This window comes from Bison bison, unplaced genomic scaffold, assembly GCF_000754665.1.
Source record: "Bison bison bison isolate TAMUID 2011002044 unplaced genomic scaffold, Bison_UMD1.0 scf7180017864524, whole genome shotgun sequence".
NCBI classification, from domain to species: Eukaryota; Metazoa; Chordata; class Mammalia; order Artiodactyla; family Bovidae; genus Bison; species Bison bison.
This window is the reverse complement of record NW_011495075.1, coordinates 5077125-5089986: the sequence shown is the minus strand read 5'-3', so window position 1 is coordinate 5089986 and position 12862 is coordinate 5077125. Positions and strand designations below refer to the sequence as shown.

At 39.7% G+C, this 12862-nt stretch overlaps 1 protein-coding gene across 1 annotated transcript in view; it reads left to right on the top strand.

Annotated features, from left to right (window-relative positions):
• The window catches only part of F13B (coagulation factor XIII, B polypeptide), a 64976-nt gene that overhangs the window by 13956 nt on the left and 38158 nt on the right, over positions 1 to 12862 (top strand). The window contains exons 9-12 of the mRNA XM_010831136.1: positions 1807 to 2007; positions 2849 to 3031; positions 5289 to 5502; positions 11262 to 11371. Coding sequence (XP_010829438.1) covers positions 1807 to 2007; positions 2849 to 3031; positions 5289 to 5502; positions 11262 to 11371 — 708 coding nt within the window. The remainder of the gene's footprint in view (positions 1 to 1806; positions 2008 to 2848; positions 3032 to 5288; positions 5503 to 11261; positions 11372 to 12862) is intronic.

Below are 12862 nucleotides of genomic sequence, written 5' to 3'. Positions count from 1 at the left end.
CAGATGTTGGCAATTTGATCTCTGGTTCCTCTGCCTTTTCTAAAACCAGCTTGAACATCCGGAAGTTCACGGTTCACGTATTGCTGAAGCCTGGCTTGGAGAATTTTGGGCATTACTTTACTAGCGTGCGAGATGAGTGCAATTGTGTGGTAGTTTGAGCATTCTTTGGCATTGCCTTTCTTTGGGATTGGAATGAAAACTGCCCTTTTCCAGTCCTGTGGCCACTGCTGAGTTTTCCAAATTTGCTGGCATATTGAGTGCAGCACTTTCACAGCATCATCTTCCAGTACTTGAAATAGCTCAACTGGAATTCCATCACCTCCACTAGCTTTATTTGTAGTGATGCTCCCTAAGGCCCACTTGACTTCACATTCCAGGATGTCTGGCTCTAGGTCAGTGATCACACCATCGTGATTATCTGGATCATGAATATCTTATTTGTACAGTTCTTCTGTGTATTCTTGCCACTTCTTCTTAATATCTTCTGCTTGCTTCTGTTAGGTCCATACCATTTCTGTCCTTTATCGAGCCCATCTTTGTATGAAATGTTCCCTTGGTATCTCTAATTTTCTTGACGAGATCTCTAGTCCTCCCCATTCTGTTGTTTTCCTCTATTTCTTTGCATTGATTGCTGAGGAAGGCTTTCTTATCTCTCCTTGCTATTCTTTGGAACTCTGCATTCAGATGCTTATATCTTTCCATTTCTCCTTTGCTTTTCACTTATCTTTTTTTCACAGCTATTTGTAAGGCCTCCTCAGACAGACATTTTGCTTTTTTGCATTTTTTTTCCATGGGGATGGTCTTGATCCCTGTCTCCTGTACAATGTCACGAAGCTCCATCTATAGTTCATCAGGCACTCTGTCTATCAGATCTAGTCCCTTAAATCTATTCCTCACTTCCACTGTATAATCATAAGGGATTTGATTTAGGTCATACCTAAATAATCTAGTGGTTTTCCCCACTTTCTTCAATTTAGGCAATAAGGAGTTCATGATCTGAGCCACAGTCAGCTCCTGGTCTTGTTTTTGCTGACTGTATAGAGCTTCTCCATCTTTGGCTGCAAAGAATATAATCAATCTGATTTTGCTGTTGACCATCTGGTGATGTCCATGTGTAGGGTCTTCTCTTGTGTTGTTGGAAGAGAGTGTTTGTTATGACCAGTGCGTTCTCTTGGCAAAACTCTATTAGCCTTTGCCCTGCTTCATTCTGTACTCCAAGGCCAAATTTGCCTGTTACCCCAAGTGTTTCTTGACTTCCTCCTTTTGCATTCCAGTCCCCTATAATGAAATCGACAACTTTTTTGGGTGTTAGTTCTACAAGGTCTTGTAGATCTTCAGAGAACCATTCAACCTCAGCTTCTTCAGCATTACTGGTTGGGGCATAGGCTTGGATTACCGTGATATTGAATGGTTTGCCTTGGAAATGAACAGAGATCATTCTGTCGTTTTTGAGATTGCATCCAAGTATTGCATTTCAGACTCTTTTGTTGACCATGATGGCTACTCCATTTCTTCTAAGGGATTCCTGCCCACAGTAGTAGATATAATGGTCATCTGAGTTAAATTCACCCATTCCAGTCCATTTTAGTTTGCTGATTCCTAGAATGTCAGAGGTTATATGAAATATATAAATTCACTTGATAGTAATGTAATATATATTTTATTGTCTATGTGAAGAGCTTTAATAATACAAAGTGGCAAATATAAAATACTGCTTTTGATGCCTGTCATAATTTTATTGTAAAAATGTATCATTCTCATACTTGTAAGATGAGAAAAGAATTTAAAACAGTCTTTGTTTTACAGAGCCGTGTACTGTTAACGTGGGTGACATGCGCAGAAATCACGTGGAGATGAAGTGGAATTATGAGGGAAAGATCTTACATGGAGATTTAATTGATTTTGTATGTAAGCAGGGGTATGAGTTGTCTCCATCAACCCCACCCTCTGAATTATCTGTGCAGTGTGATAGAGGAGAAGTGAAATATCCTTCGTGTGTTAGAAAAGGTAAACAATAGTGCTTCCTGACTTCCCTGATGGCCCAGAGGTGAAGGCTCCGTTCATTTCACTGCAGGGGCCTCAGTTTCCGATCCCTGGACCAGGAAAGTTCTGCATGCTGCAGCCAAGAAAGCAAACAAACAGTGCTTCCTGACATTTTCTTAGGTGACCAATATCACAGGTGATCAATATGGTTCAGAGGATAACACCTACCACCCTCATCATCCAATCTATAAAACTGGGAATGAGCTGATCAGTTACCAGTCAGCACATACCCTTAAATAGGATGACGTGAGGACATCTTTTAACTTCATAAGTCAATTTTATAAAAGGAGAAATCGTGAGATTTTGAAAATGTCACCAGACTTTCAGAGGATGGATCACTTTCTTGTGGGCAACCAGTAAGCTTGTAAAGCTCACCTCAGGGTGAGCCAGAGAGCATTGTCTCAGAAGAGAACTTGAAGTAGAGGGAGAGAATTTGTGGACTCCTTAGACAGGGGACTGTCACTTTTAATAAGGAAAAAAGGAAGAGAATGCATTCAGAAACATGTCTTCAAGACAGATCTTACACGCTTTCACTTTTGGAAGACAGAAAGGGGAAAAGTAAAATCATGATTGTTATACTTGGCTAGTTTTAAATGCGTATTTAATGCTATGAGATTCTAATTGCAATCATAAATTTTATGTATGACGTGACGGCAGAAAATTCTTTTGATATTTAAAAATTACTTGAGAGTTGTCTTAAAAATGTTTTAACATGAAATATCTTGTTTTATTTCTGTAGCAGCTATGAAAGCACTGGCCACCTACTGTAGCAATTCATTGTGGACTTTAATAATTATTTTTTCAGAATCTAAACGAATGTGTGCATCTCCCCCAGCTATTAAAAATGGAGTTATTAAGAGTTCAACACTCAACACCTATGAAAATGGTTCTTCGGTGGAATACATATGTTTCGAGCACCATTTCCTCCAAGGGGCTAGGGAGTCCTATTGCTTGGAGGGGGTGTGGACTACACCACCTGAGTGTTTGGGTATGTAGTGCTACATGTGTCTCTATTTGTTCAAACTGAGCCAGACTTTCCACATTCTCTTCTCTTTGAGTTGATATAACACCAATATAGGATGAGATGGTTGGATGGCATCACCAACTCAATGGATATGGGTTTGGGTAGACTTTAGCAGTTGGTGATGGACAGGGAGGCCTGGCGTGCTGCGGTTCATGGGGTCGCAAAGAGTCAGACACAGCTGAGCGACTGAACTGACCACTAATATAACACTTAAGTTTGCATTTGTTTTATTTTATTAGTGTGCCTGTTTATTTACTGGTTTCTACTCTTTGCTCTAGATCTGGTTATTGTGTGTGCTTATTCGCTCAGTTGTGTCCAACTCTCTGCAGCCCATGGACTGTAGCCCTGAAGGCCCCCCTGTCCATGAGATTGTCCAGGCAAGAAAACCAGAATGGGTTGCCATTTTCTACTCCAGGGGATCTTCCCGACCCAGGAATCGAACCTGTGTCTCTTGCATCTCTTGCACTGGCAGGCAGATTCTCTACCACTAGTGCCACCTGAGAAGCCCCAGGTGATCCTCTAGATCATCAATAACGGGAGTCCAGCCCTCCTAACACGGGCTTTTTAAGTACAAACCGTGCATCAGGTACGGGGTTAGTAGGATCTACAGGGTGTATAAGCCATGCGGTATGTGTGACCAGGCTAACGGCGGGCATCATGTTATTGGTGCTGCTAGGGAAATGCGGACAGCAAGAACAAATATAGGAATGGCTTCCTCGATCTAAAAGGTGAAACACGGTCATGCCTCGTTGGCAAGGCATCCTATGGAAGTGACAGTATTTCCCAAGATTCTCAGGAGGCGTAAAATAACATATTTTTAAATAAAAAGAAAAATTTCTTTGTGTTTATTTCTGACTTTTATTTATTCTCTTATTATTTCACTGTCTTGGACTTTTGTACAAGGCTGAATAGAAGAAGTGGTGTGTATCCTTGTATTCCAATCTTATAAGTAAATCTTCCAGTATTCTTCTTTAACTACAGCGTCACAAATACTTATAAAAATTAAAGATACAGAAACCACCTATTTCTATTTTGTTAAGAGTTTAGAAAAACCTCAGTGTGTTTAATTTTAGCTGTATCTGTAGAAATAATCATATGATTATTATCTTTGCTCTTTTCCCCCTGGAAGTACATTGCTTCTTTTTGAAGGTTAAAGCATGTTTGCATTTCTGTAACAAATCTGACATGATTGTGATGAATTATGCTTTTTATATACTGCTGAATTTTATTTGCTAATATTCTACTTATGATTAATGTATCTTTGTCATGTGAGAGATTATGTTTGTTATTTTTGTTTTGGGTTAGTTTCTGCTAACCTCATACAAGCTGAAAAGTATTCCCTCATCAATTCTCTGGATTTTGTCTGAGTGATACTATTTCTTTCCTAATAATTTTAAGAATTTATCAGAGATATCACCTGAGCCTTGAGGATTTTTTTGAGGAAAGATTTCAATGACAACTTCAGTTTATTTAATAAATACCAGGTTATTATCTCTTCTCTCAGTTTCAGTAGGAAGTGGTTTGTATTTGTCCACTATACCTAAATTATCAAATATGTTGACATAATGTTCATAACATCCTTTTACACTCTTTTTAGTGCTTTAGTGATGTATCTTCTGTTATTACTGCTATGAAGATGTATCTCTTTCTTGTCATATCTTGCTACAGCTCTATAAATTTTATTAGTCCTTTCAAGAGCCAATATCTTCATTTTTTTGATACTTTCTTCATATGTTGCTGTTTAATTAATTTGTATTTTTGTCTTTATTATTTCCTCTCTTCCACTTTCTTGGATTGAGTCAGTGTCAGGAGTCCAGCTTGTTTCTACCTTTCCATAAAATACTATCTGTCCAGCAATCACTGGTTTGTCCCATGGATGTTTTATTTGCATTTTCTGAAGAAGAAAAAGGAAAAAAAACTATTTCAATGACTATTACTACTGATCAATATTTTCTAAAAACATCTTTTTTTGCTGTCTTTGAAAACCTTAATGGCATAAAACTCAGTAACTGGTAGGATGTACCCTTTTTCCAAATTCAAGGCAACAGAGATAAATAACAGACAGCTTTCTGTGAGCTTTAAACATATTTTCTAACTTGAGTATTAGTTCCAACTAACTTACTTACTGCTCTAATGCCTGGGAATTCTAAGGTCATTATGAGAAAACAATACAATGGCTAATACTGAAAGGCATCAAGATAGTTTTTGTTTTTTTTTTCAGAGCCTTGCACATTATCTTTTGATACAATGGAAAATAATAATTTACTTCTGAAATGGAATTTTGACAATAGACCATATATTTTCCATGGCGAGTATGTTGAATTTCTTTGTAAGGGAGATACTTATATAGCTGGGTTTCCGCATCCTGTATCTGAATCCCGAGTGCAGTGTGACAGAGGACAATTAAATTACCCAAGATGTGTTCAAAGAGAAAGGTAAGAAGGCGTTTGTGCTTCCAACTATTTTTTTTTTTCTATTCAGATTGTTATTCATTAGATTCATTATGCTATAAATTTCAGACATATTAGGTTCTGCAACACTCCTACTTTATGGTCATTTAGAGGGGGAAAATGTTTATATTTTTTTAAAGCAAGCAAACTTCAAGAAGCATTAACTAATTCAACAAGCTTTCTGAGTGGTCTAAGATCAAAGTCCCATTTGCGATTTGGTACTTGTGACTCTTTGGCAATTGGATAAATATATCAATTTATATGAGTCACATCTAAATGTGGAAAAATTAACCTATATGTTCTGAAATAAGAGAAATCACATTTTCTACCATTTTCCATAGAAGTGCATGTATAAGCAACAGTGATGGGAAGCACAGCCGGATGAACTTTCTCCTGAGGGAAAGCATGTTAATAACAATGATGAGTCTGTGGCATTTATTTTCAGGAATACATTTCTATATAAGAATTTGGAAGTTTTTTCTGAAGTGCTGTTACATAGCAATTTTAAAATATATTTTCTACTACTTGATCAATGGAAAACAATCCCATTCTTTTTTTTTTTTCAGAAAAAAATGTTAAAATAATGCAATAAAATAATAGAATTAGTTTTATCAGGTCAGAATATTGCCCCCTTTGAAGATACATTGTAAAATGGGAATTATACTCTATAACTAAGAATATTTTAAAATTACTTAATGGCCAAGTACATGTGGTACTCTTCTAGTGATTATAATGAGCTATATGAACTACATAAGAAGCATTCACAAGACACATAGGTGTAAAACTTTTTTTTATTTTTTATTGCAGTGAAAATCAGAGTTGAAAAATTTATGTGCTAGTTAAATATTTCATTACATCTTGCATTTCCCATTTCTAAGACAAAAAAGAATATGCAACTTGGAAAAATTGCAGAAAATGGTGTTAGTGTAGTTAATGACATTGAGTTTTTTAAAAGAAATTGGTGGTATAATTTATCAAGGATGGTTACTTGCTTTTATCAGTATCTCATTAAAACAAGGACCAATTGTATGAAATAGTGAATGGTTAAGATTGTAATAAATACTTGACCAGAAATGATGCTTATTTCAACTCCTTCCCCTTTTTCTCTTTTTTCATTCTTATCAAGGATGTTGTCTTATCAAGAACCCTTAAGGACATAAAAATGAATGGCATAAGATGAACAGCATTTGACACACTATAAAGTGTTCTATAAAGCATAATTGTTAGAAGAAAACTGTTGGATAAAAACCTCTAAGTTTTTACTTGCATGAAGATTTGACTCTAAACTGTTTACCCAGGATATTTTCTATAAATAAAAGCCAGATATATTGTTTTATTTCTAGTTTGGTTGACTTGCCATGTGACTTCATCTTTGCTGAATGTCTTCCATCTGTTAAAAAATCGATCTACACATCAAAATATTTCTGGTTCCTAAAGCCCATTCACTGGGCTATACTGTCCTCAATATATGTTCAGGAATTCACATTTGTCTTTGTAATCTTTGTTAATATTAGTGTTTTCTGTTACTTTTAGTTCAATATTTATGTCAATACAAAAGAACCAACCTCACTAGAGCTGAGAAACTATACATTATGTTAGAGGATTTACGTTATCAAATGCAGATGAGACTACCCTTCAGACTTTCGAAGGATAAAGAACTTTTAAAATTAACTGTATTATTAGCAACAAGGTTAGTAATCAAACTGTGAGTTAGTGAACCATCCACCTGTTCAAATGTTGCCCACAGAACACAGTTACGAAAAGAACACTTGCTATTTTTATATTACACACTTTTAGTTATTTTCTAGATCAGGTCATTATTGGAATCTTGCAGATTAGAAAACCTGAGATCAATGAGACCTACAAGATAGGCAGGTCACACACCAAAAGATACTGTGTCAGTAACACTAGGATCTATTGGAGTCCTGAAACACCACACAGTCACTTTTCAGTATGAAGGAATGAAGCTGTGGTTGGACTTAACTTTGTGGATTAAACACAGATTCATTTGATGTTAAACCATATATATTTCGGTCAAATTTAAATTTTATAAGATCCACTCTGAAAAACTACTCTTGGAGATGAATGGAAATAATGAATATGGCCTCGAGGCAGGATAGTTCTAAAACACACCTGGTTTGTTGTTGTGGTTGTTAAGTCACTAAGTTGTGTCCAACTCTTTTGTGACCCCGTGGACTGTTGGCCGCCAAGCTCCTCTGTCCATGGGATTTTCCAGGCAAGAATACTGGAGTGGGTTATTATTTCCTTCTCCAGGGGACCTTCTCAACAATATCAATAGGAAAGTATTAATCCTTTCCAATTAATTCATCAATTAATCCATTAAGAATGATATTGATATCACGGGCTGTGTCACAGCTAATGCAGGATTCAGAGGTGAATAAAATTTAGCTCATTATTTCAAGGAACTCACAAAAGAAGAAATACTTAATTTAGTACAAGAGTTAAACTTGTATTATTTGTCATTAATTCAGACATAACAAGTGAATGGATGGCAGAGTTCCAGGGGTATGTGAGGGGAACTGCTCACCTGGGTAGCTTCCTGTCTCCCTGATTTACTTCCTAGCAGTTTATTTTTAAATGCGGGTTTCTGCATTTAAAAAGTAATTTAGCAATAGTACATAAAGTTTCATAAGTTAAAAAAGGTATTAACCTTTTCCAATTAATTCAGCAATTGTTCTATTTATGAACAATATTGACCTTGCTTTATCCCAGGAAACAGAAGGTTCAATTAAGATGGATAATAGTCATGTGGGGATATTGTATCCAGTATTGCTATGTCCTCTGATTTGATAATTGGGAAATCTATTGATCTTTATTTGTTGTTGATTAGTTGCTAAGTCGTGTCCAAACCTTTGTGACCCTATGGACTGCAGCGTACCAGGCTTCCCTGTCCCCCCGGGGGTGGGGTGGGGGCGCCAAAAATTTTGTGAGCAGTGTGGCTTATCAGCTGCCATTTTGTAAACTTCTAATGCTAAAGAAACAAAAGTGTGAACAGGAGAGCAATGGAGCATTTAAAGGAGTGGCGTTGAGGGAGGAGTAGTTAACTTTTTTGGTATAACTGAGCTGTAGGACACTTCCTGGAAAAAGTTAAGTCTGAGGCTTACAAAACTAGGAAGATATTCCAAGTAGCAGGAATGGCACACACAGAGCCAAGCACTGGGCACACACCATGATGCTGTGTGCTGGACAGAAAGCGCTGAAGCAGGGCTCTGTGGGCCTGTCTGGACCAAGCAAACCATCTAAGTGTGACGTGAAGATGGCAGGAGAAGATATGTGAGGGGTTAGCATGAAGATGTGGGTCTCAGAAATGTTGCCTCTAAGGTGTTTGTGGAGCAGTCAGGTAGAAATATTACGTAAGCAGTTGACTCTTACAGTCAGTGCTGTGAGGAACCACCCAGATTGCTTTCAGAAAAAAGACGGACCTCTCAGCCGCTGAGAACTCTCGGTTGTCAGCTCCCTAAGGGGGTTGCTTCAGGTGAAGTGCCTTCCCTCCCAAAGTCACAGCTTCTCCCCAGGATGTCTGCACCAATCACCAGTCAGCGGGAGCTCTAAAGTCCCCCCTCACTCCATTGCAGGACAAATCTAAAGAGTCCCTCGTTTGTACAGCTCCCCGCAGAGCTAGGTGATGCCACCGGTGACAACTTCAGCACAGCTCAGCTTCTCGTGTCTGCTTCCCCCTTTTTCCTGCCACAGGTATGGATTCTAAGAGTCCTCCCCCAAATCCTCTTGCTCCTGATTTCCACCTCATAGCCTGCTTCCCCAGGAACCCAGTCTGAGAGTGATTGTTGCTGTTCAGTCGCTAAGTCAGGTCCGATTCTTTGCCACCCCATGGACTGCAGCACGCCAGGCCTCCCTGTGCATCACCAACTCCCAGAATTTACTCAAACTCATGGCCATTGAGTCCATGATGCCATCTAACCATCTCATCCTCTGTCGTCACCTTCTCCTCCCGCCTTCAATCTTTACCGGCATCAGGGTCTTTTCCAATGAGTCAGTTCTTCCCATCAGGTGGCCAAAGGATTGGAGTTTCAGCTTCAGCATCACTCCTTCCAATGAATATTCAGGACTGATTTCCTTTAGGATGGACTGGTTGGATCCCCTTGCAGTCCAAGGGACTCTCAGGAGTCTTCTCCAACACCACAGTTCAAAAGCATCAGTTCTTCGGTGCTCAGGTTTCTTTATTGTCCAACTCTCACATCCATACATGACCACTGGAAAATCCATAGCCTTGACTAGATGGACCTTTGTTGGCAAAGTAAGTCTCTGCTTTATAATATGCTGTCTAGGTTGGTCATAGCTTTTTCTCCAAAGAGCAAGCATCTTTTAATTTCAAGGCTGCAGTCACCATCTGCAGTGATTGTGGACCCCCTCAAAATAAAGTCTGACACTCTTTCCACTGTTTCCCCATCTATTTGCCATGAAGCAATGGGACCAGATGCCATGATCTTCGTTTTCTGAATGTTGAGTTTCAAGCCAACATTTTCACTCTCTTCTTTCACTCTCATCAAGAGGCTCTTTAGTTCCTCTTCACTTTGTGTCATAAGTGTGGTGTCATCTGCATATCTGAGGTTATTGATATTTCTCCCAGCAATCTTGATTCCAGCTTGTGCTTCATCCAGCCCAGCATTTTGCATGATGTACTCTGCATATAAGTTAAATAAGCAGGGTGACAATATACAGCCTTGATGTACTCTTTTCCCAATTTGGAACCAGTCTGTTGTTCCATGTCCAGTTCTAACTATTGTTTCTTGACCCACATACAGATTTCTCAGGAGGCAGGTCAAGTGGTCTCCAGTGAATAGTCAGGGTTGATTTCCTTTAGGATCGACCAGCCTGGTATCTTTGCAGTCCAAGGGACTTAGAAGGCTACATATCAGAGCAGAGCCTTGGGCCTGAATTGGAGTCATCAGTTAGTAGAAGTGTATTAAAACTAATGAAATGGGTACATGTTTCAGGGTAAGGTTAGAAGTGTGCTTAGTTCAGGACTTTGAGGGTCTTCAGAGTTTGGTGATTGGCTATAGGAAAAGGTCTAACAAAGGAAAGTGAGGAGGAAGGGCTGGACTGGTGGAATGACAACCAGGACGCTGAGGACTGGAGATGCTTCTTGAGTGTTACTGGTCACCTGGAGAGGAGCAGCGTTATTCCATGTGAGACTGAGACAAGAGCACGTTGAGGAAGAAACGGAGGGTCCAGAAAGATGAGGGTGGTGGGCATGGCAGTAAGTGCCACAGTCAAAGGGAGAGGTGTGGACTGCGAGGTGAGGGTAAGGAGGAACAAAATGGGAGAAATCTGAACCTGTTCAAACGAATGCGGATGGGTGGATAAAGAAGGACGAGTGGTGAGTTTTGTTAACATGGGTGGTGACATTCTCCTTGGATCTCTCAGTGCTGTAACGCATGAGCAGTTAGATTTCCTTCCTTGGCTCTGTGTTGTATTGCACCTGTGTACCTACTTGGGTTAACATCTGGGTATATTGTACGGAAGGGTGTACTTTTTGCTTCCAACCTATAAACACTTGGGTTTCTATCCACTACAGTAACTGATAGTGAAAAAAAGAAGAAGAACAGATGGGAGATAATGGGGACAAAATGGCATAAGGATGCAGAGAAAAGAGACAAGACCCTGGGCAGAAGTAAAAGACAGCTCTTAGCTGGGCGGGGGGAACTGGGTTTGTGCTGGAAAGAGGTGCTTCTGGTCCCCTTGTTTCTGTTTCCTCCATGAAGGAGGGAGACACCTGCTGAGAATGTGTCAGAATACGTGGAGAGAGAAGCTGAAGGGCTGAAGAGACCAGAGGGCGTTTGGAAAAGTCCTATCGAGGCTGGAGAGGGAGATGGTAGCAGAAAGAAAAGATAAAGAAGGCCAGCCCACAAAGTGACCTGGCTAACTAACCATTTCACTCAGTTACCACTTCAGTTAGGTGTGCGGGGTGTGGGGGATCATGTCATTAATACAATGATCACCATTTTGCTTTTGAGCGCAAGTTGTGTTGTGTGATCATTGTTTATCATGGCGCATATGAAAGGAAGCCTTGCATAGGGGTTTTGCCTCCTGTGGGGCAAGGTGGCAAAGTCAAAACCAAGCATTACTGACTTGGTGACCACCCTAGGCCTTCCCAAGGCTCAGAGCGGGGCTGCCCAGTGCTATACAGAGGAGCTTTCATGTTTCGTAGGGAAATGAAGAATTCATTGATATCTATTTCTTCATAAAAAAGAAAGATCAAAACACTGGAGAACATCACACATTCAAACTGAATTCAGGGAGACACAGCATGATTCCTTTGGAAGAAAAATGGAGCAAATGGAAGAGTATACAGTCAAACACAAGCTGAGAAGGAGTTTGCCTAAACACTTCTTCTCAGATACACATTGAAGACCAGCATTTTGTATGTTTGACAAAATACAAGGGTTCAGTTGGACAGGGGTTGTAATCTGTTTTTACACATTTTCAACATAGCTTTGTGAGAAAATAAAAATTTAGTTTTGTATTAGCATTCATTTTTCCTACAACCAGATATATTAAGAATTATAATTTTAAATAATTCATTATGTTTTCAAACATGAGAGCAACACTTTAACATTGTAAACAGCTCAAATGATACAAATGTAATGGAATAAAGAATGAAAATTCCCTTTATTCTTTTCCTTTTACTCTTTGTTTGTTTTTTGCTCTTCTGGGTCTTCGTTCCCACATGGCTTTTCTCTAGTTGCCATGCCGGGGCTTCTCACTGCAGTGGCTTTGGGCTCTAAGGTGTGTGTGGGCTCAACAGTTGTGACACATGGATTTAGTTGCTCTGGGGCACGTGGGATCTTCCTGGATCAAGGATCAAACTCATGTCTCCTGCATTGGCAGGCTGATTCTTTACCACTGAGCCACCAGAGATCAGATCAGATCAGATCAGATCAGTCGCTCAGTCGTGTCCAACTCTTTGCGACCCCATGAATCGCAGCACACCAGGCCTCCCTGTCCATCACCAACTCCCGGAGTTCACTCAGACTCACGTCTATCGAGTCAGTGATGCCATCCAGCCATCTCATCCTCTGTCGTCCCCTTCTCCTCCTGCCCTCAATCCCTCCCAGCATCAGAGTCTTTTCCAATGAGTCAACTCTTCGCATGAGGTGGCCAAAGGACTGGAGTTTCAGCTTTAGCATCATTCCTTCCAAAGAAATCCCAGGGCTGATCTCCTTCAGAATGGACTTGGATCTCCTTGCAGTCCAAGGGACTCTCAAGAGTCTTCTCCAACACCGTAGTTCAAAAGCATCAATTCTTTGGTGTTCAGCTTTCTTCACAGTCCAACTCTCACATCCATACATGACCACAGGAAAAA